The following is a 23,678-nucleotide window of genomic DNA, read 5'->3' as shown; positions in this document are numbered from 1 at the left end:
CTGTGAGGTAAGTTTGGACCAAATCAGTTACCTTAGGATTTTGGGCAAAATTCATATGGTTTCTCCTTTGAGATTTTTTGGATTTTGGGTCATTATGGTCACCTGCCCCGATTTACCCGCCATATCACCCTCAAGTCGAGGGCGCCCAGGGCTGCTGTGGAGTCCAATTGAACACCACTCAGGGATACGGTATGGGTGCCACAGGCCCATAAGTGATTACTGGGTGAAAAGGTCTAAGTTTGGAGGGATGCCACCGCCACGCCATTGGGCTAAGGCTGTTCATGTCTACCTCACTTTGTAATTTACCTGACTCTCTACCTGTGAGGTAAGTTTGGACCAAATCGGTCACATTCGGATTTTGGGCAAAATTCATATGGTTTCTTCTTTGAGATTTTTTGGATTTTGGGTCATTTTAGTCACCTGCTCCGATTTACCCGCCATATCACCCACAGGTCGAGGGCGTCCAGGACTGCCTTGACACCACTCAGGGATACGGTATGGGTGCCACAGGCCCAAAAGTGAATACTGGGTGAAAAGGCCCATGTTTGGATGGGTGCCACCGCCACGCCCTTGGTCTAAGGCTGTTCATATGGTTTCTCCTTTGAGATTTTTTGGATTATGGGTCATTTTGGTCACCTGCCCCGCCATATCACCCACAGGTCGAGGGCGTCCAGGGCTGCAGTGGAGTCCAATTTGACACCACTCAGGGATACGGTATGGGTGCAACAGGCCCAAAAGTGAATACTGGGTGACAAGGCGCAAGTTTGGAGGGGTGCCACCGCCACGCCCTTTGGCTAAGGCTATTCATATCTACCTTGCTTTGTACTTTGTCTGACTCTCTACCTGTGAGGCAAGTTTAAACCAAATCGGTCACCTTCGGATTTTGGGCAAAACTCATATGGTTTCTCCTTTGAGATTTTTTGGATATTGGGTCATTTTGTTCACCTGCTCCGATTTATCCGCCGTATCACCTACAGGCCAAGGGCTTCCAGGGCTGCCGTGGAGTCCAATTTGACACCACTCAGGGATACGGTATGGGTGCCACAGGCACAGAAGTGAATACTGGGTGAAAAGGCCTAAGTTTGGAGGGGTGCCACCGCCACGCCCCTAGGCTAAGGCTGTTAATGTCTACCTTGCTTTGTACTTTGTCCGACTCTCTACCTGTGAGGCAAGTTTGGACCAAATCGGTCACCTTCGGATTTTGGGCAAAATTGACATGGTTTCTTCTTTGAGATTTTTTGGATTTTGGGTCATTTTAGTCACCTGCTCCGATTTACCCGCCATATCACCCACAGGTCGAGGGCGTCCAGGACTGCCTTGACACCACTCAGGGATACGGTATGGGTGCCACAGGCCCAAAAGTGAATACTGGGTGAAAAGGCCCATGTTTGGATGGGTGCCACCGCCACGCCCTTGGTCTAAGGCTGTTCATATGGTTTCTCCTTTGAGATTTTTTGGATTATGGGTCATTTTGGTCACCTGCCCCGCCATATCACCCACAGGTCGAGGACGTCCAGGGCTGCCTTGGAGTCCAATTTGACACCACTCAAGGATACGGTATGGGTGCCACAGGCCCAAAAGTGATTACTGGGTGAAAAGGCCCATGTTTGTAGGGATGCTACCACCACACCCTTGGACTAAGGCTGTTCATGTCCACCTTGCTTTGTACTTTGTCCGACTCTCTACCTGTGAGGCAAGTTTGGACCCAATCGGTCACCCTCGGATTTTTGGCAAAATGCATATGGTTTTTCCTTTGAGATTTTTTGGATTTTATGTCATATTGGTCACGTGCTCCGATTTACCCGCCATATCACCCACAGGTCGAGGGCGTCCAGGGCTGCCGTGGAGTCTAATTTGACATCACTCAGGGATACGGTATGGGTGCCACAGGCCCAGAAGTAAATACTGTGTGAAAAGGCCCAAGTTTGGAGGGGTGCCACCACCACGCCCTTGGGCTAAGGCTGTTCATGTCTACCTTGCTTTGTATTTGTCCAACTCTCTACCTGTGAGGCAAGTTTGGACCAAATCGGTCACCTTCGGATTTTGGGCAAAATTTATATGGTCTCTCTTTTGAGAATTTTTTGGATTTTGGGTGATTGTGGTTACCTGCTCCGATTTACCCGCCATATCACCCACAGTTCGAGGGCGTCCAGGGCTGCCGTGGAGTCCAATTTGACACCACTCAGGGATACGGTATGGGTGCCACAAGCCCATAAGTGAATACTGGGTGAAAAGGTCCAAATATAGAGGAGTGCCACCGCCACGCCCTTGGGCTAAGGCGGTTCATGTCTACCTTCCTTTGTACTTTGTCCGAATCTGTACCTGTGAGGCAAGCTTGGACCAAATCAGTCACCTTAGGATTTTGGGCAAAATTCATATGGTTTCTCCTATGAGATCATTTGGATTTTGGGTCATTTTGGTCACCTGCTCCGATTTACCCGCCATATCAACCTCAGGTCGAGGGCGTCCAGGGCTGCCGTTGAGTCCAATTTGACACCACTCAGGGATACCGTATGGGTGCCACAGGCCCAAAAGTGAATACTGAGTGAAAAAGGCCCAGGTTTGGAGAGGTGCCACCGCCACACCCTTGGGCTAAGGCTGTTCATGTCTACCTTGCTTTGTACTTTGTCCGACTCTCTACCTATAAGGCAAGTTTGGACCAAATCGGTCACTTTCGGATTTTGGGCAAAATTCATATGGTTTTCTCCTTTGAGATTTTTTGGATTTTAGGTCACTTTGGTCACCTGCTCCGATTTACCCGCCATATCAGCCACAGGTCAAGGGCGTCCAGGGCTGCCGTGGAGTCCAATTTGACACCTTTGAGGGATACGGTATAGGTGCCACAGGCCCATAAGTGAATACTGGGTGAAAAGGCCCAAGTTTGGAGAGGTGCCACCGCCACGCCCTTTGGCTAAGGCTGTTCATGTCTACCTTGCTTTGTACTTTGTCCGACTCTCTACCTGTGAGGCAAGTTTGGACCAAATCGGTCACCCCCGGATTTTGGGCAAAATTCGTATGGTTTCTCCTTTGAGATTTTTTGGATATTGGGTCATTTTGGTCACCTGCTCAGATTTACTCGCCGTGAACCTGAACCCAAGTGCGTGTGTGTGTAACCCAACCAAAGTTTATGCCGTGGCTGCTGTTTTGTCTTTCTGACTCTAACGCCTGTACCTTTAGGCTGAGTTGCCTTCAATTGATGTCGCGCAGGAGGCATTGTGGCCCTCGATCGGTGGGGGAGATAGTGGGCAATCGGAGCCAGTGGCCAAAAATGACCCAAAAATCTCACAGATTTTTGAGCGAAATGGTCACTTTGGCCGATTTGACCCAATCCTTCCCCAGATGCAGAGAGCCATGAACAGAGCACTGTGAGGTACATGCGAAGAACCTGAACCCAAGGGCGTGTGTGTGGAACCCAGCCAAAGTTGAGGCCGTGGCTGCATTTTTGCCTTTCTGACTCTAACGCCTGTACCTTTAGGCTGAGTGGCCTCCAATTGATGTCGCGCAGGAGGCATTGTGGCCCTCGATCGGTGGGTGAGATAGTGGGTCAATCGGAACCAGTGGCCAAAAATGACCCAAAAATCTCACAGAGGTTTACCCAGGGATTTTTGAGCGAAATGGTCACTTCGGCCGATTTGACCCAATCCTTTCCCAGACGCAAAGAGCCATGAATAGAGCACTATGAGGTACATGTGAAGAACCTGAACCCAAGGGCGTGTGTGTGGAACCCAGCTAAAGTTGAGGCCATGACTGCATTTTTGCCTTTCTGAGTGGCCTCCAATTGATGTCGCGCAGGAGGCATTGTGGCCCTCCATCGGTGGGTGAGATAGTGGGTCAATCGGAACCAGTGGCCAAAAATGACCCAAAAATCTGACAGAGGTTTATCCAGGGATTTTTTAGCGTAATGGTCACTTGGGCCGATTCTGCCCAATCCTTTCCCAGACGCAAAGAGCCATGAACAGAGCACTGTGAGGTACATGTGAAGAACCTGAACCCAAGGGCGTGTGTGTGGAGCCCAGCTAAAGTTGAGGCCATGACTGCATTGTTGCCTTTCTGACTCTAACGCCTGTACGTTTAGGCTGAGTGGCCTCCAATTGATGTCGCGCTGGAGGCATTGTGTCCCTCGATCGGTGGGTGAGATAGTGGGTCAAACGGAACCAGTGGCCAAAAATGACCCAAAAATGTCACAGAGGTTTACCCAGGGATTTTTTTTAGCGTAATGGTCACTTCGGCCGATTTGACCCAATCCTCCCCCAGATGCAGAGAGCCATGAACAGACCACTGTGAGGTACATGCGAAGAACCTGAACCCATGGGCGTGTGTGTGGAACCCAGCCTTTCTGACTCTAACGCCTGTACGTTTTGGCTGAGTGGCCTCCAATTGATGTCGCGCAGGAGGCATTGTGGCCCTCAATTAGTGGGTGAGATAGTGGCTCAATCGGAACCAGGGGCCAAAAATGACCCAAAAATCTCACAGAGGTTTACCGGTTTACCCAGGGATTTTTGAGCGAAATGGTCACTTGGGCCGATTTGATCCAATCCTTCCCCAGATGCAGAGAGCTATGAACAGAGCACTGTGAGGTACATGCGAAGAACCTGAACCCAAGGGCGTGTGTGTGGAACCCAGCCAAAGTTGAGGCCGTGGCTGTATTTTTGTCTTTCTGACTCTAAAACCTGTACGTTTAGGCTGAGTGGCCTCCAATTGATGTCGTGCAAGAGGCATTGTGGCCCTCGATCGGTGGGTGAGATAGTGGGTCAATCGGAACCAGTGGCCAAAAATGACACAAAAATCTCACAGGGATTTATGAGCGAAATGGTCACTTCGGCCGATTTGACCCAATCCTTCCCCAGATGCAGAGAGCCATGAACAGAGCACTGTGAGGTACATGCGAAGAACCTGAACCCAAGGGCTTGTGTGTGGAACCCAGCCAAAGTTGAGGCCGCGGGTGCATTTTTGCCTTTCTGACTCTAACGCCTGTACCTTTAGGCTGAGTGGCCTCCAATTGATGTCGCGCAGGAGGCATTGTGGCCCTCAATCGGTGGGTGAGATAGTGGCTCAATCTGAACTAGTGGCCAAAAATGACCCAAAATTTCTTTAGTTAGGTTTTGATTCTCCTTCTTTAGTTCTTCCAGTTTATCAACTCTTTGTGTAACTAGTGCTAGTTGGCTAAACCTAATCTCTTATGCTTCGTTAATTTTGATTTATTTCTCCTCTAGAGTTACTAGTTGGGGGAGGTTATCATCTCCCTCATTAAATCCATAGAAGTAATTATCTCTTTCCATTAAACTGCTATTATCTATATTCCTACTTTTAATACCTCTGCTCACCTGTTCAACCTCGTCTTTGTCATCTGCACCCCTTCTGACGCCCAAGGCCCATTCCTTCCCTTCCTTGTTTTCTTCCATTTTCCTCTATAATGTCCCCCTTCTCCTTTTTCTTCACCTTCCCACTACACCACGAGCTTTCCCCTTCACTACTAATATAATACAGGTACTCCCTCGCCTCTGAAATCCACGAAAATTGCTTTTTTTCCAGAGTTCCAATCTTCGTAGTCAATCCGACGTGTGTGTGTGCATTTACCTAGTTGTATTATACAGGAAGGGAGCTATGCTCGTGGTGACCCATCTTTGTATCTTTCAGCATCAAGTTTTTTCTTAAAATCTTGAATAGTGTTTGCACACACACACTTTCCTTATTTGACTTATTCCAGGTATCCACCACTCTATGTGGGAAACTATTCTTTTTCAGATCTCTTCTATAATTATCCTTTTTGAGTTTCTTTTCATGTCCTCTTGTTTTTCCGTTGTCCCATTTTAATAAATCATTTCTATCTAGGATTTCTATTCCTTTCATGATTCTATAGTCAGTAGATCTCCTATTTCTCTTCTTTGTTCCAGAGTGGGTAGTTCCAATTTGGACAATCTTTGTTCATATGTTAATTTGGAGAGAGTTGGTGCCATCTTTGTCATTGCTCTTTGTATTCTTTCTAATTTCTTTATATTCTTTTTAGTACTGGGTGTCCATAGTGTTGCTGTGTACTCCAGTTTTGGTCTTATTAATGTAACTAATATTTTTTAATCATTATACATATTATGTAAATATTTATTTTTTCACATACATAAGGTAAATAAAACAAGTAGAGTATATAGTATTGACATTTTCATTCTACAGATTGATTTTCCACCTAACTCAGAATATTTGTCTGAGAAAGATAGAGAGGAGCAGCATATGCCTTGAGATGTGTAGTTGTGGCTGAAGCTGTCACCTTTACTCATTGTACTTAGACTGTTCAGTCAGGTAACAGTCACTACTAAGAATCACAAAGAAATGTGGAACTTCAACCTGTGACTAAAAAGATGTGAAAGTAGCATAATTCTGAATGCACCATTAGCAAATTATATTTGTTTGAACCCAAGATGAATTACAACAACCTGAACTGTTTACAGAAAATAGTGGGAAAAAATGCATCTAGGAATGTAATGGAAAAGTGTTTGAGAAACACTTGGCAAAATAAATTAACCATGTTTTTTTTTTTCTTCTTTTTAATTATTCATCAGCTTCTTGGTTTAAGGCAAACATATGACCGCAATTATCTCCTCCGTCAGGTATTATACAGTTGATGATGTTGAGCAGGGTATTGTCAGAGTTCAGATTTTTCTCAATGACTTCAAAGATTTCTGGCCCAGTCATGGAGAGGAACTCATTCAAGACAGCATTTAAGTCTGTCCCAGACATCATACCTTCAAGTTCAACCTGTTTATAGAAAGATGAAAACAAATGACATTAAGTAGGTTGGTGGGAAGGCAGAAAATTCATATTTACCTAGTTCTCGAAAGGAAGTTCTCTCATATGGTCCTTTCTCTTTTTCACCACCTATCTTACCAAATATTAAAATTATTTATGATTTTAGCTTGGGCTGCATCATCTTCATGGCTTTTCCAGGAGTTCATACATCTATACATAAAACTATTTCATGATGTCCCTCATAATATGAACACTTTGATCATGTAATTTTTCTTTTTTCTTTCAATGACATGTTCAGTGGTTCTGATATTTCTTTATATGCTTTATCTGCAAAGTTTGGATGGCATTTGGTCTGTCTCTATCATTTTCACAATTTTGTTTATATCCTTTACTTTGTGTGGAAACTACATCACTGTTATATGATCTAAGGCAGATAAGAAAATTTATTATTATTATTTTCTATATCTTTTTGTCTGTACAGTGTAAACCCGTTTTTATGTTCATCATTAGTCTCTGTGTATCTACCTATATATTTACCAACTTCATAGCAGATAGACAGCACAGAGTAACCCAAAATAAACAAATTTCTAGGTCAAAAAGACTTTACAATGATGAGTCTTGCAAGAAGCAATATTCTCACTTATGCTTTTAACCTCTCTATGAGATCAAAATTCCATTCTCCATTTTTTATATTCATATGACCCTCAGCCAACATATCAAAGATATGACTGTAGAAAAAAATCAACAAAAAAATAAACCCACTAAAATGAATTGCCAGCACAGGTTTTGAATAACAGAAGGAATCTTGAATTAATGTCTACAAACCATTCAAAGAACCACATTCATTGACACTTCCACAACATGGTTCAATTAGCAATTTATAAACTATATAAAATAAAGCACTGAGAGTAATAGCAGGATGAACCATGTAACATTAGGGCACTTGCACAGAGAAACCAAAATCCTCACCATAGTATTACAAAAATGATAGGTACATAGTTCTATGCTAAAGCCCTCAATATCATTTACCTATCTCATTATATCACATATGCACTACTAGCTGAAAAAAATGGCAGCATACTAATTAAACATATAAAACAACCTACTATTTGTACCACAAAATACATCTGCACAAAAATACATTCACTTAACATGATTTTTAAGATACATACATACATACATATACCAAGGCTTTTTCCCCATTCCAAGGGAGGTAGCCAAAAAGGGAAAGGCATAAAAACACTCCCACCCATTTCATCCCTAAATACACTCCACACCCCTCCCACCCTCCCTCTCATCTGAGCACCTCCTGGATGACGGGTCATTCCTGCACCCTGCCCACCGCCCTGGGTCAGAAGCAGTGTCGCAAGACACAGCACATCCACAGCAAGGCCGCTTCATTTAATCGGCGACCCCCCCCCCCTCTCCGTCCCCCCTTGCATATAAGGAGAGGACGGGGAGAAATCCCTTCGGGCTGCGTCAAAATTTAATCACACATACTACCCCACCCCCCACCCCCCCGCCCATTCCTCCTCATGCAATCATAACATCATCCATATACAACCATTCTCCACTCACCTCTGTCTTCCGTCCTCTCCCTTCCTTCCTCAACAGACATTCCCCTCTTCCCCAAAGCCCCCTTCACCCCATCCATCCACCTCATCCTAGGACGTCCCCTCATGTTCACTCCCTCCACATCTGCCTTCCATACCTCTTTTACTAGTCTTTCTTCACTCATTCTTTCCATGTGTCCAAACCATCCTAATATTCTTTCATCAACCCTATCTCCCAAATCCTTTTTCACCCCTGTTCTCCTCCTCACCTCCTCATTTCTCACTCTATCCAGCCTAGTAACCCCCACCATACTTCTCAGACACCTCATCTCAAACACATTCAAACTCCTTCTCTCTTCTTCTCTTATGTTCCACGTTTCTGCCCCATACAGTGCTGTTGGCACAATCACTCCTTCATGCATTCTCCTCTTTGCATCCATTCCCAAATGTCTATTCCTCATTACACTCTTTAATCCACCAAGGTATTTACTCGCTTCTCTCAATCTACATTCTACCTCCACCTTCACTCCACCTTTTCCTGCTACACTTGCACCCAAGTATCTAAAACTATCCACTTCCTCCAGTCGGTCTCCCTTAATGTTCACTTCCAGTCTACTGCCACTTTCACCCCTTGTACATCTCATCACCTTACTTTTACCCACATTTATCTTTAGCTTTCTTCTATCACATACTCTCCCAAACTCTGCCACCAGCTTCCTCAATCCCTCCTCTGACCCTGCCACAAGCGCAGTGTCGTCCGCAAACAACAGCTGGCTCACCTCCCACTTTTCTCCATTTTCTTTAACCATCTCCAATCCCTGACCCACTACCCTAGCATTCACCTCTCGCACCACCCCATCCATGTATAAGTTGAACAGCCAGGGCGACATAACGCATCCTTGACGAAGTCCCACCTTTACTTCAAACCACTCACTCTCTCCATTTCTAATCCTGACACAAGCTCTACTACTCTCATAAAAACTCTTGACAGCTCCCAAAAGCTTTCCTCCTATCCCATAAATCTGCATAACCTCCCACAGTGCCTTTCTGTCTACCCTATCATAAGCCTTTTCCAGATCCATAAAAGCCCAAAAAACATCCTTCCCCTTTCCTATAGCTTTCTCACATATCTGTTTTACCACAAAGATCTGATCTACACAACCTCTACCTGTCCTAAATCCACACTGTTCCTCACCAATTACTCCTTCTGTTCCTCTCCTAATCCTCTCAATTAAGATCCTCCCATAAGCCTTCCCTACTACACTTAACAGGCTAATCCCTCTGAAACTACTACATTCACACTTGTCCCCTTTTCCCTTGTAAAGAGGAACTATACAGGCACTGTATTTTTAAGATAGACCATCAAAAGCAATGATATGGTTTAACGTCACACACTCCCCCCCAAAAAAAACGATATCAGCCTCAGAAAAAACTCTGATGAAAAGTAAGAACCACATTATCATGCTATTGTTCAGGAACCATCCAGCTCTAAGATAGTACCAAAATAGAATATGCCTAGGTGCATCCATCACACAGAAGACACTAAAATCGTCATTCTACAATGCCCCACATTAATAATCCCTAGTGTCATACCCATGGGGTTACACTTCTAGATGGAGGTGAGAGTTTCAATGGGTTTTGAAGTTGGTTGGCAGGTAGATGATATTTTTGTAGGACTATCAATTGATCCCTCTTTCTATAGTATAAATGCATTACAAAATACTGTTTTAGATACATGAAGACATTGTAAGGAGTGTTACTGTGGCTGCTGTGGTGATTTACTAAGCAGAAATTTGTGGAATTACACTGTAAAGCAAATTATATAACTGAATTTTAACTTTAAAGGAAGTCCTGATGTCTTTGACAAGATACAGAAACACTTACAGTCCATTGAAAGAGGTTGAGATCCAGGTGAATCTCCTCAAAGTGCATCTCTAATGGTAAATGGAATTTTGATGCCTTCCCAGTCAGTTTCACTTGTAGGTCCTTGCAGAGGATGCTGACAATGACAAAAGTTAATGAGATAGGGAAAACTGCATTGTAAAACTACATGGTTTATAAGAGAAATCTTAAAAAAGAATGAAGAGCAGGAAACTATTTTATAACTTCTCAAAGTACTTACCCCTGTGAACTCTATATCCCTCCATGTTTAACACTAGATACCTATCAGCTTTTCAGATACTGTCCATCTGAGTCAAAGATTCGGAGTGAATTTTCTTAAGATCTCGGTAACCTCATCTGAAGTCATTCGCATTGAAATGGTCTTTTGCATCCTTAACAATTTCCCTGCAATAACTCACCTATCACTCTTCAAGACGGCTCTATGTCTTTGTGTCAGTTCTACATTGGTCCAGGTCCCCAGTCAATCTGGCAGCATGACTCCCCTCTATTTGTGTCTCATGTGAAACCAAACCGCTTTTCAACTTAGGACCCTTTCCAATGCACTCCTTAGCAGTCTTTTGGCATTTCACATTTGAAGGTATTCTACAGTTCTCCACTAAGATGCAAGTTAACAACAGTCTCTATCATAAAGACCACCAATAGCAACAACACTGCAAACTCTTGGGGATCGGTGCCACCTGCGTAGAGCCGGTAGCCAGGGGTAGATGCTGCCGTTTGGCCCACAACTCTTGGGGTTGGGGGGTGGTCCCACGACGTAGACGCTGCAGCTCCAGTAACACTTCACCCCATACCATACAACACATAATGGAAGACTGCATTATACACAATCATGCACGCAAACAACACAACATACGCTCTATAAAGGATTTGTGGGAAAACCCAGTTTCGGCTATGGCATTCCTTGGGGAGACGGGACTGCTCGGACAGACAGTCTAGGGTACGACAACAACAACAACACTGCAAACTAGAGCCCTCTAAGATACACTTATAGCAGTACAAACCTAATAACCTTCTCCACCCAATCACCTCACAGGTACCCAATGCTACATACGTCATAGCCAAGAAACCCAACAAATGCCACACGCCATATGTTCCTAACACTTATCATTTATCTTTGGTTTCAGATTTCCTTGAAATTTTATGTGCCACTCCCTAACTGAATAATGACCACGTCCCCTTCCTTGATGTCAAAAGTCTCTTTACAGAAGTTTCCGTTAACAAGACGATTGAACTTATTGTAGATCATGCTTACTGTTGCAGTGACGTTCCAATATAATCATTTAAATCTTCTGGAACTTAAGGGGCAATGATAATATTAATAAACAAAAATAAAAATTGCCTGCCCTATCAGACTGATGAACAGGTCGATCGGGATAGGCAGCTCCCTCCCTCTCCCCGGGGGTCTTGTCCGTTGATTTATATATATATATATATATATATATATATATATATATATATATATATATATATATATATATATATATATATATATATATATAAATGTCCCTTTCTACGAGTACTACCGCATGGGGGACTTCAAGAGCTACAGAAACCAAGACTGTCTTACTTCTACCTCGGAACTTAATTTTCACATTTGAAGAACTGCAGAAGGACACCTCTTCTTCATTCAAGGTTCGGGGGTGTTGAAATAAAAATTCCTTCAACACTTTTTGTCTCGTCACACTTACTTGCCCTTTCCGGACCCTCTGAGTTGGATGTGGTCAACCAGGGTTCCCGAAAGCGTTACGTTGGGTGATGTCATTTGCGCTGTCTTGAAGGTTAAGTCGAACACCACGTCTTGGAGGCCACTGGCGTCGTCCTTTATCACCGAGCATTCCGAGACAGACACATCCATGTCGTGCAGGCGGGCATCTTTAAGGTCGATCTTGGCGCTGGAAAGGGCAATGCAGATGAGGGTCTCGTAGAGAAATGGTGCCTGCATACTGTCTAAATGCATGGATGAGTGTACATGCGCAGGCACGCACATTAATGCGTGCGTGCAACCGTGCACACATATTGTGTAAGAGATACAGACCTAAAGAGAGAGATGATTTTTTTCAATACCTACTCGGCTACACCAGCAGACTGTATGTGGAGGTGAAGCTCCTTCTGAAGGGGTATTTCGGCACTGAAGATTCCTGTAATCAGACTCTTGCACAGACCTGTGAGTGGAAGAGACAAAATGTAAATATTTACTATACTGTCCTGTCTGCCTGCATGTGTGTGTGTGTGTATTATTCACCATGGTCTTTGGATCACGTGTTGGACTCGTGATCGACAGCTATTTCCCTCCCGGAAGAGATCTCAGAGCTCGTATGACCGATCTATGGACAATGCTGTGACCCAACATGCACAAAAACCCCAAGCTCCCCGCCCACGAGTTGGAGTAATTACTCGGAGCGCAGTGATATTATTTCATCCCTGGGTAGGATTCGAACACGAACCGCCATAGTGACAGTCGGGGACTCTACCAACTGTGCCACCGAGTCGTTTGTGAATACTAATATGTGTGTCTGTGTTTTCCTCCCTTCCCCCTCTTTTGTACATACACATGCATGCGCACATGAATTTACAACAGTGAAGGAGTTAGTATGAATAGTATGAAACGACAGGATAAACTTGATGATATTGAGGAAGTCTATACTGGGCAAATATGTATGAGTGGCAAATTCAATGAAAATAAAAGTCAGATTACAATCTGGGGTGTTGGAATCATTAAAACAAAGAGGACAGTTGACATTTACAAGTTTAAAAAATTGGATGAAAAGAGATACAGCGGTGAAGGAAAAAAAAAAAGCAGATTCTAGTTCATGAATCTAGAACAGAAAACGGCAACAGGAAGAAAACGGAGAAACGACTCCGGTTACAATACCCTACACTTCCGTATAAGTTTAACTTCTCTTAGTTTGTCATTCAGCTTCTCACTACGTAATGCAAGAGCAATATGACACTTGGAAAACTGAAAAACGAAAGATTGCAACCGAAGTTGTTTCTACTCGAACGAACTAGCGAAAGCAAGTAGCATGCTAGCGAGAAATGCCTAGTGTGCCGCCACCTTTACTGGAGGGTGATGAACATTTGAGGAAACGGTATCTGAAAAGACAATGTAAGGAGCTTGAAGATGGCGTGTACATATTCATACATATATGAATAGGGCGTAAGTGGCTTAATATGAGCTGGAGGTACATCAAGTACCATTTTAGGAGGGAGAAACCAGAAACTTAGGATATTGTGTTTAATCGAAAATTGAATTAAAAAAGAACAATATCAGTTTAGACGATGGGATATATAACAGATGGAGAATGAAGAAGAATTGAAAAAAAAAATTGAAGTGATACTGAGAGAAGGAAGGGATGAATTAATAAATATGAAAGTGATATTGGAGGGAAAGTGTCAAGTAAAATTTGCAATGACGTATGAACACCCTACAAAAAAGGCAAGGAACGAAGAATGCAAGGAAATATTATTAGGCATAGGAACACATGGAGAAAATAGTTGAAAGGGGTAGTAATGTGGTCCCATTTGGTGACTTCAACTGCGGAGAGGTAAAGTGGGATGACTGCTAAATTTGGCAACGGACAGTGTAATGACATAATGGCTCACAGAACCAGTAAGAATGAGAGGGAACGACGTATCAACTAGACTAGATTTACTGCTGACATAATGTTATTATATATATTTTTTTATTAATGCCTTGCGGGGAAGAGTGACCATGTATCTTTGTAGACTCGTTTGACTATAAGGAATCCAGCACTAAGGGGTGTGTCGCAAATACAAGTAAACACACACAGAACACACACATAGACACACACACACACAAACACAGACACTCATAATTTCAGCCATTTCTACATCTTCCATATAATAATGAATATATAGATGTAGAAATGGCTGAAATTATGAACAAACATTTTAAATATGAAGGGGGCTTTGGGGAAGAGGGGAATGTCTGTTGAGGAAGGACGGGAGAGGACAGAAGACAGGGGTGAATGGAGAAAGGTTGTATATGGATGATGTGATGCATGAGGAGGAATGGGTGGGGGGGATGGGGGGTGAGGTAGTATGTGTGAGCAAATTTTGACGCAGCCCGAAGGGATTTCTCCCCGTCGTCTCCTTTATGCATGGGGGGACGGAGAGGGGGGGTCGCCGATTTAATGAAGCGGCCTTGCTGTGGATGCGCTGTGTCTTGCGACACTGCTTCTGACCCAGGGCAGTGGACAAGGTGCAGGGATGACCCGTCATCCAGGAGGTGCTAAGATGAGAGGGAGGGTGGAGGGGTGTGGAGTGTATTCAGGGATGGAATGGGTGGGAATGATTTTATGCCTTTTTCCTTTTTGTCTACCTCCCTTGTAAGGGGGAAAATGCCTTGGTATATGTATGTATGTATGTACAATTGAAAGTCCACAAAACTGGGACGAAATACAGAAAGATACCCCCAATGAGGGAGACAACTGTGACACAAAAGAAAATTGGAGACCAAATAAAAAAAACCTTGATGTCAGAAAATCACATGGTCTAGATGGAATTGTAAACTGGATAATAAAGAAATTCACAGATGAGTTGACGGGCAAAACATACAAGATAATTGACTACTCAAAGAAGAAGTACCACAGTACTTGAAAAATGCAAATATTGTACCAATATATATATGAGGGAACAAGGAAAATCCAACTAACTATAGACCGGTCTTCCTTACAAGTACAATTGCAAAAATATGTGAAAAAATTATCAAAAGTAGATAGGTTAAACATCTGGAAGAAAAAAAATATATTGTATACTGAATCCAACACAATTTGGATTTAGAAAAGGAAGATCATGTGCCACAAACTTGATTTGCTTCTACTCGAGACTAATAGAAATAATACAAGAAAGAGATGGATGGGCGGGTTGTGCTTTTCTAGATATATAAAAAGCATTTGCCAAAGTACCACACAAAAAACTATTAAAATGGAATCAATAGGTGGTATTAAATAAAAATTATTGGAATGGATGGAAGACTTCTTGACTGGGAGAAAAATGAGGGTAGTAATTACAGACAAATACTCGATCTGGGAAGAAATGATAATTGGTGTCCCGCAAAGTTCGGCATTGGCTCCGATTATGTTTGCCATATATGTAATATATATATATATATACATAAATGACATGGATGAAGGTGTGGAATGTTATATGAACTTCTTTGCAGATGATGCAAAAACACTAAAAGTACAGAGGGAGATTGTGAATCACTACAGAAAGACCTAGATAAAGTCTGGAAATGGAGTCAAACGTGGGAAATGTAGTATAATGGAGTTTGGAAAAAGTAAAAAATAGAATATCGAGGAATTATAAAATCAGTAAAAAGAAGTAAAAAAAAAGTGAGCTCGGAAAGGGACCTAGGAGTAAATATCAGCAAAGACAAGTCACCGGACAAGCATATCGATAAAATAGTTCGAGAAACCTTCAACCTACTAAGGTCGATGAAAGTGGCTTTTGACTATTTGAATGAGGAAATTGTAAAGAAAATATTAGTTACACTGATAAGACCAAGATTGGAGTATGCTGCGACACTATGGACACCCAGTACTAAAAAGGATATAAAGAAATTAGAATACAAAGAGCAACGACAAAGATGGCACCTCCCCTAATTGACATACGAACAAAGATTGTCCAAATTGGAACTACCAACCCTGGAACAAAGAAGAGAAAGAGGAGATCTACTGACTATTTACAGAATTATGAAAGGAATGGAAGTCCTAGATAGAGATGGTTTATTAACGTGGGATAAGAGGACATGAAAAGAAACCCAAAAAGGATAGTTATGGAAGAGATCTGAAAAAGAATAGCTTTCCACACAGAGTGGTGGGTATCTGGAATAAATTAGATGAGGCAATAGTGTGTGGAAATACTATTCAAGAATTTAATTACAAACTTGATGCTGAAAGATTTACTACGGTTTACTACGAGCATAGCTCCCTTCCCGTATAATACAACTCGCAAACGCAAACGCACGCACACCTACATACGTCCACACCCACATTTCATTTGAGTAAGTATATATTTTTCAAGGATAGACTCCCCCCCGCCCCCACCTTGCTGAGGACAGCCTTCTAGTAAATAGTTATGAAAATAAGATCCACAGATCCACGGGAGAGGCCAGAACAACCCCATCCACCCTACCGCAGATAACAACAAAAGTTTATTGAACTTTGAATATCTGAGCATAAGGTCAGAGGTGCGACTGATGAATGTGTTGGGTGTCTTAGAAATCTTGCATCTGTCTCTCAATCATTCGAATCGAACACTTTCTCCAAGTCGACGTAGGTTATGGACAGCTTCTGACGATATTCACCAACGTTGAACGAGAACAAGAAGAACGAGGTCATTCCCCGGTCACGAAAGCAGAAGGCTCGCTAGATCACAGTCGTGCTAGCAGCAGCAACAGCAGCACATAAGCAAAGAGCTTACCAGTGCGTAAGTTAATGAACGCCTCTGTAGTTTTACCGTTATCTTCTTGAAAGCAATTTTTGCAGTTCATGTGAAAACTGATGCTGCCAATACACTAATGCGGCAAGCGACTACTGTGGGTCATCGTTGTATTCTCTCAAAAGTATGTTCGCCCATGTTCTAATTTTCCTGGCAAGAAATGTAATTCTGAGACTCAAGAACATTGTTTCTCAACCCGATTTCTCACAAATATCATCCTGTGTAGTGCTGCTCTTGGAATTTGTGAAGTTTCGTCTCATTCACTCGCACAGCAATTTGTATATTTTAACCCTCTATATTACGACAATTCCAATAATTTTTCTTTGTAACGTTTTTCTCGGAAATTAAAATTAAGGGAATGTGAAAAAAAAAAATCCGCAGTTCCGCCACACGCATCGCCCACTATTTTTTCGTGAAACACATGTGTGTTTAATTTGGGAGTTTTAGGCTCCCACGGGCTTTGGTTGTAAGCCCGTTTGGTGGGTGATTTGACTTATGAGTGTGTGTGGGCCCAACCACACACACTCATACATTCACAAGATGTGCATACGTATATGAAATACGTATGCACATCTCGGCGAATGCACCCTTCCCAACGTGAACTGTGTTCGGTGTTTTTAGTGAATGGTAACAATGTAATAAATTTTAAGGAAAAAAAAGGGGGGGGGTGATTCAATGTATGAGTGGTCGTGGTTTGGCCACGCCCACCCATACATTTACCGGATGTGCATGCCTATGTGAAATACGCATGCACATCTCGGTGAATTCACCCTTCCTGACATGGAGTACACGTGCAAAAATATAAAGAATTAAAGGGGGGGCTGACACTCCACCAGCCGACGCAGTTCGTAGTCGCTTAGGTGGCGGCATAGGCGACGCACAAGACCCTCAGATGTTGTCGGAGGCCCTCTCCTCAGAAAAGCAGTTGTGGGGCAATGCTTGAGGTAGTGCTTGAGGGTGGCTACAGTGGCGGCATCTTCTTTCTTCCGGTGTTGGGTTGCTTTTAATCTGCCAGAAACAACGGTCCTCCAGTCGCAGACGGAAGAGCAGAGTTTCCACTTTTCTAGGTGTGGAGCGAGGAAGTACAAGGGGCTCATAGTCTGTGACTGCCCTGTACCACCTCGCCCTCTCTGACACCTCTGCCTCCAGTCTGTGCTGAAGGAACCGTTGTACCTGATTAAGAGCCCTGGTGCGTAGGCGCAACTGATTTCTGCTGAGAGGGACGACAACATCGACGTGGGTCTGTGGCGCGCCGCTTCAGCTGCGGCGTCGGCTAGCTCGTTACCTGGGACACCTACGTGGCTTGGCACCCAGTTGAGCGTAACACTCCTGCCTTGCTGATGCAGCTTCAGCAGAAGTGCTAGGATGGAGGTCAGTAGGCGTACATTGTCGCTGGGCTGTGTCGATTCTAAGCTGCCTAGCAGAGACTGTGAATCCGTGTGGATTACCACAGGACCAGCTCGAGATATTAGAGCATGCTCTAACGCTCCTTGGACCGCTATGGCCTCAGCTTGGAGAGTGGACGCATGATCAGATACTCTCCTGCCGAAGGTCAAACCATCCGTCACGAAGGCAGCCCCCGCACTACGGGGCCTGTTGGGGTCTACGGAGCCATCCGTATAATAGACCGCCATTCCAGGTTCCGACAGTGCGCGGATGCCTTGTAGGGCCTGCGCTCGTACTCTTTCCTGGTCACATAACTTCTTCTTACTGGGAAGCTTTGCGACAACGAAGGTTGCAGGTATCGACAGCCATGGTGGTGGGGGCTTGAACTCTGGGTGTGGAGAGTCCCTACCCTTCTCAAGGAGAGCGCTGGTGAGCCTGAAGGAGTCCAGAAGTCCAGCCGCCTGTGATAGCCAGGTATCAGAGTGGATATGAGTACCCACTCGTCCCAGAGCTATCACAAGGCTCTGGCTTAGCTCAGTTATCCTGGGGCTCTGGACTATCTTGGCAAGAAAGTCGACCTCCAGCCTTCTGACCCGTGACGTTAATGAAGGCAATGAAGCCTCCATCTGGAGGTTAAAAATCTTGGTCCAAGGTTGAGCTCCCAGGATAATCCTTGCTGCGGCATTTTGGCAAGGCTCCAGGTCTTCAAGCTTGGCAGTCGCCACATTTATGAGAGCTGGGGCAGCGTAGTCCACCAAGCTGCGGACTGCGTGCACATAGAATGTGCGAAGGACCCGATGCGTGGCACCAAGTGCCTTCCCCGTCATTGCTCTCATAACTGTGGTTCTTGCCTTCAGTCTCTCCTTGAGATAGGCTAGTTCCTTCTGAAAGGTGAGCCTCTCATCAATCCAGACCCCCAGGTACTGATACTGGTGAACCCAGTCCAGCCTAAGGTCCTGGATGGTGAGGTGCTTCCCTTCTTTCCAGAGTCTCAATGCCATGGCCTTCGATTTTGTGGGGGAGATCTTTAACCCTAACCTGCAACATTCGGTCGCTACAGCGCTTAAACAGCGTTGAGCCCTGTTGAAGCACTGCCGTTTCCCAGTAATTATGAGCGCAATGTCATCTGCATAGCAGATGACCTTGCACCCATGTGGTAGAGGTAGTTCCAGAATGTTGGAGACGAGCACATTGAACAGAGTGGGACTGAGGACCCCCCCCCTCCCTGTGGAGTGCCATTCTCCAGCATTCTGGCCTCTGATATATGACCTTGAAAGCGTACTTTCGCAGACCGGTGACTGAGATAGTCAGCAATCCAAGAAAGCAGCTTGCCTTTTACGCCCTTGCGAGCAAGGGTGTCTAATATCACAAGTGGACTGGCCAGCTCAAACGCCTTTTCCAAATCCAAAAAGACCACGATGGATGGTGTGCCACTGACAGTATTGAGGAGTGTTGCTATACTGTTTGCTGTGCCAGTGCCCTTGCAGTAAGCATGGATATGCTCATGCATTGGGCCCAGTTTCCACAGCAGCCTGTTTAGCACCATCCTCTCCGCTGTCTTCCCCATGCTGCTTGTCAGGCTGATGAGGCGATAGGCACTAGGTTCCTTTGGCTTTGGAATTGGCGTTATGATTGCCGTCTTCCAGGTTGTTGGTAGCTTGCCAGTCCTCCAAGACTAGTTTATCACCCTTAGAAGTGCCTCATCGCCCGCTGGCCCAAGATGGGTCAGCATGGAATAGGTGACGAGGTCCTCTCCAGGTGCCGTGTCTGAGCTGGTTTTGTGTGTGACCCGTAGCTCCTGAAGCGTAAAGCTAGCGTCAGTATCATCCGACCGACTCATCATGTCCTCAACACTATGGCGCCTCACTCCTTGGAGGTCCTGCAGTGTGTCTTGAACACACTGCGGGAGTGAGGTGCTGCTGGAGCGAGAGACAAACTCCTGCACCAGCCGCTGTGCCTCAGCATCAGGGGCATGATGAGTGCGTCGTGGTTGAGTCCTGCCAGTAGCCTTACGGAGCTTAGACCACAGCTCTGCTAGGGAGGTGTGAGCGTTAAAGCCCTCACACCATTCAAGAAATTTAGCTCTTCTGGCATCTGCAGCTATGACGTGAGCGTCATGAACTGCAGCGCGCAAGTTGGCCAAATTGGTCTGAGTTCGGCGCCGTCGGAAAACACGCCTAAGCATGTTCACCCGATGGTTGGCCTCTCTCACCTCGGAGGTATAGTACCAGCTGTTCTTATGTTCTCTGGGGGACTGGCGAGTCTTTGGGATGGCTCTGTTGGCAGCCACCTGAATGGCTGCAGAAAAGTCAGCTTCTAACGTTTCCACGTCCTGTGGTGGAACGTAGGATGCTGCCCATTCTTCAACAGACCTCTCAAACACTGGCCAGTTTGCCAAAGCTGTCTTCCACCTGGGAACAGGTAATACAGCTGGTATGGGTGGTGCATCCCGTATGTGCACAGAGACACCGAAGTGATCGCTAGTGACAATAGGATGCACCTCCCAGGTTACCCTAGGGAGGAGAGTGGCCGTCGCCAAGGTCAGATCAAGTCGTCCACCTTGCACGTGCGTCGGATTACCATCATTCAACAACGCAATATTAGGGCATTCATCTAGTACGTAACTTAAGTGGCGCCCAGCGACATTGGGCCCATGGGGCGACATCAAAACATCATGGTGGGCGTTGAAGTCCCCTCCTATGATGAGGAGCCTGTCCGCAGCAAGAGCACACACTTCTCCAAGGTCCAGTTCCGCTCTCTCGCCCCTGTATATGTTGTAGATGGTGTACGTTTCGTGGGCCCGATGAAGTCGAACCGCAAGAACTTCTACACCATCCCCACATGATAACATCCCCTGTAGTGAGATCATGGACCCTGTATCATGTGAATCACATGTTTTTCTCCTTATTCTAACCAAACCTAAAGCTAGCCTACCTAACCCACGTGACCGCGTGCAGTTCATCTTGCAGTGGATAGCCATAACTGGACAGCCATGGCACTGCTATGGCGGGTAACGGGCAATAAGGTTGTGGGAATTTTTTTTTCGCCATCCCTTATTAATTTGCGGGAAAAACGTCACAAAGAAAAGTTATTGGAGTTGTCGCAATTTAGATACAAAAATAGACAAATTGTCATGACACCGCTTCGGTGGCGTGTAGCAGGCAGTAAGTTTGCGGAATTATTTTTTCGTCATCCTTTAATATCATTTGTGGGAAAAGGAGTTGTAATATAGATGCACAATACAAGTGGGTGTGCGAGCGGGTGAGATGAAACTTTACAAATACCCTGTTCTTTAGCGAGACCTAATTTTCAACACTGAATCGACCGGCCCCACTGTCCACTAATTTTCGCTGAGGTAAAATTCCAGAACTACGCAAACATGTATATCTAACATGAAATTTCATGCTGTCCAATAGCTCCTAACATATTCAATCCACAGAAAGATAGTGAAAAGTGTGTTTGCGCGATACTGAAAAACCTTTAGTGAAACTTTATGCATTCTCCCCAGGACCCCAATGGAGCCCGGGTTGAAAATCTGCCATAGACGACAGATTTTGACTACGAGATAGCGGAGAATTAAATAATCTGACGGCAGCAGCCACGGTGAATATTTTGTTCTTGTTGACGGATCATTAAGCCCCTCCCACACACACACCTGGTAAAAGTGGTGAAGCCCAGCACGTCCCCATCCCCATCGTCATCACCATCGTTGACAGGAGGATCGCTCGTACGTTCATTGCACTCGTCTAAAAAGATGCACAATAATAATAATAAGAGTAGTAGCAATAATGATAACATAATAATAATAATGATTACGATAATAATAATAATAATCTTATAATAATAATCTTAATAATAATGGTAATGATAATAATGATAATTACTGGTAATTATAGTAATACAAATAACCTTAGTATTGCATACAAGCTTTCACCGAAGTAACATGCCTGTAGACACAATTTTATTCAGGCAGAAAAATATTTTAGAACTATCCCCCTTCTTCTACAGGTTAATTTAAGGACAGAAAATTACACGAGAAAATGGGCTCACCTGTGGGTGCTTCTACTGAAATTGAAACGAGAGAAGATAGGACTAAAGAGAGCGGTCAGTATTGCGTCTGTTTCACACGGTAGCAAACCTTGTAATGCCTATCTTATCTGTATCCACCAATTACGCAGTACCCCCCTTCTCCCATCCCTATGACGTAGTGGGATGTAATATTTACGACTGATGAGAAACAAATCCTACTGGATCAAGGGAACCTACCTTATCTCAACATTTACGTGGTTGTTGACGTTCGCCCATATGCTGTGGTGAATATCCTTCCTGCTGGATGGTGACCTGATAATACACTGCTGGATGGTGACCTGATCGATGTTTAGGGGAATTAGAATGATGTCATACGTTAATTGCGCCGCATTATTCAGGACTCCCCTCCACACACTCATCCTCCCCTGCTTGTCATCGCCTGGTGGGTGGATGGGCGATAGAGAATGGGCACTCGGCTTTAGTCAGCCGCCCGGACCTTGAGGTGGGCCAGAATCTTCACACACAAAACAGGTGATGTTCACGCGATGTGTGCCAGTTGTTCTTCCTTGGTGGGAGCGATGCAGCTGATGTATCGAAAAATATGCATGTGGCTGATAGTGGCGGTGAGTAAACGGCGATTAAATGCAATTGGCTAGTGGCGAAATAACGATAACTAATTAAAGTTAGTGGTGGTCAGTAATGACGACATATAAGTGGAAATGGGGTTAAGCGGTCAAGGGATATAGGCAGGGCCGAACCGCTGGTGTTAGAAATTCCGAGACCCAATTAGAAAAATTATAGCATGGCCGTTGCAAAGTTCGAAGATATATTTCCTAAAAATATGTCACTGAGATATCACGATCAATTAGGGTCATTAACTTCACAAGTTCACTGACAAATCCCTCCGTTTAAAATGTCTGCAGTGTTATTATTTTCTTACCAGTTTAGATTAGACAAAGTCCATCAGTCTTAATTGTTCAAGGTCTGGTCTCAACACTTCCGCGGGGGACTCAATTTGATAAAAATCGGTCAAATAGGCTAACCGGCCCTGGTATACATGTTGACATGCTTCATTCTTTTAGTTCTTACTACGTGTCTAACTCTTATAACTCTTGTTTAACTAAAGGTGGCGGCTCACTAGGTAAGTATACATGTTTTTATTTTACTTCGTTTGAGTTCAAATGACGGTTACAATATTCTAGATTTTCGTAAGAACATATCAATAATGTGTCTAACATTTGTATTCTAGGTTTAACTTTTATTAGTTCGTCATTCAATTTCTTGACTCCACAGTAATTTGACAATTGGAAAATTGAAAAACAAAAGATCGTAACAGAAGTCGTCTCTACGCAAACGAAGTAGCAAAAGCAAGTAGCATGCTAGCGAGAAATACTTAGTGTGCCGCCGCCTTTTAAGTACTGCTCACCATCTACTCTTCCTTCATAGGTAGGCCATAGGGCCAACAATTTTCTCAGTTCAGATTTGGAGTGTATATACTTAGTTGTAGCACGCAGGAAAGGAGCAATGTTCGTGGAATCCTGACTCTTACTTTACAATTATGTTTCGAATTGGTTCCAACTTGGGCTATAGGTACTTGTTCTC

The 23,678-nt window shown here is 44.3% G+C and overlaps 1 protein-coding gene across 2 annotated transcripts; it reads right to left on the bottom strand.

The window, feature by feature from the left end:
- Positions 1 to 6,138: 6,138 nt before the first annotated feature.
- Positions 6,139 to 22,586, bottom strand: LOC143041486 (uncharacterized). Of its 2 annotated transcripts, none has more exons than XM_076213414.1 (6): positions 22,314 to 22,586; positions 21,703 to 21,793; positions 12,265 to 12,358; positions 11,885 to 12,088; positions 10,179 to 10,293; positions 6,139 to 6,750 (listed from the first exon to the last, which is right to left on the bottom strand). In XM_076213414.1, exons 2-6 carry the CDS (start codon positions 21,782 to 21,784, stop codon positions 6,544 to 6,546), a joined length of 702 nt encoding a protein of 233 aa, XP_076069529.1. In that variant the 5' UTR covers positions 21,785 to 21,793; positions 22,314 to 22,586; the 3' UTR covers positions 6,139 to 6,543. The 2 variants fall into 2 exon arrangements, with proteins under 2 accessions (XP_076069529.1, XP_076069528.1); XM_076213413.1 differs by lacking the exon at positions 22,314 to 22,586 and adding an exon at positions 22,098 to 22,256.
- Positions 22,587 to 23,678: the final 1,092 nt, after the last annotated feature.

Source organism: Oratosquilla oratoria, chromosome 31 (assembly GCF_046742065.1).
Source record: "Oratosquilla oratoria isolate Oo_2021 chromosome 31, ASM4674206v1, whole genome shotgun sequence".
NCBI lineage: Eukaryota > Metazoa > Arthropoda > Malacostraca > Stomatopoda > Squillidae > Oratosquilla > Oratosquilla oratoria.
Note: the sequence above shows the minus strand (reverse complement) of the source record. Positions and strands in the feature narration are given on the sequence as shown.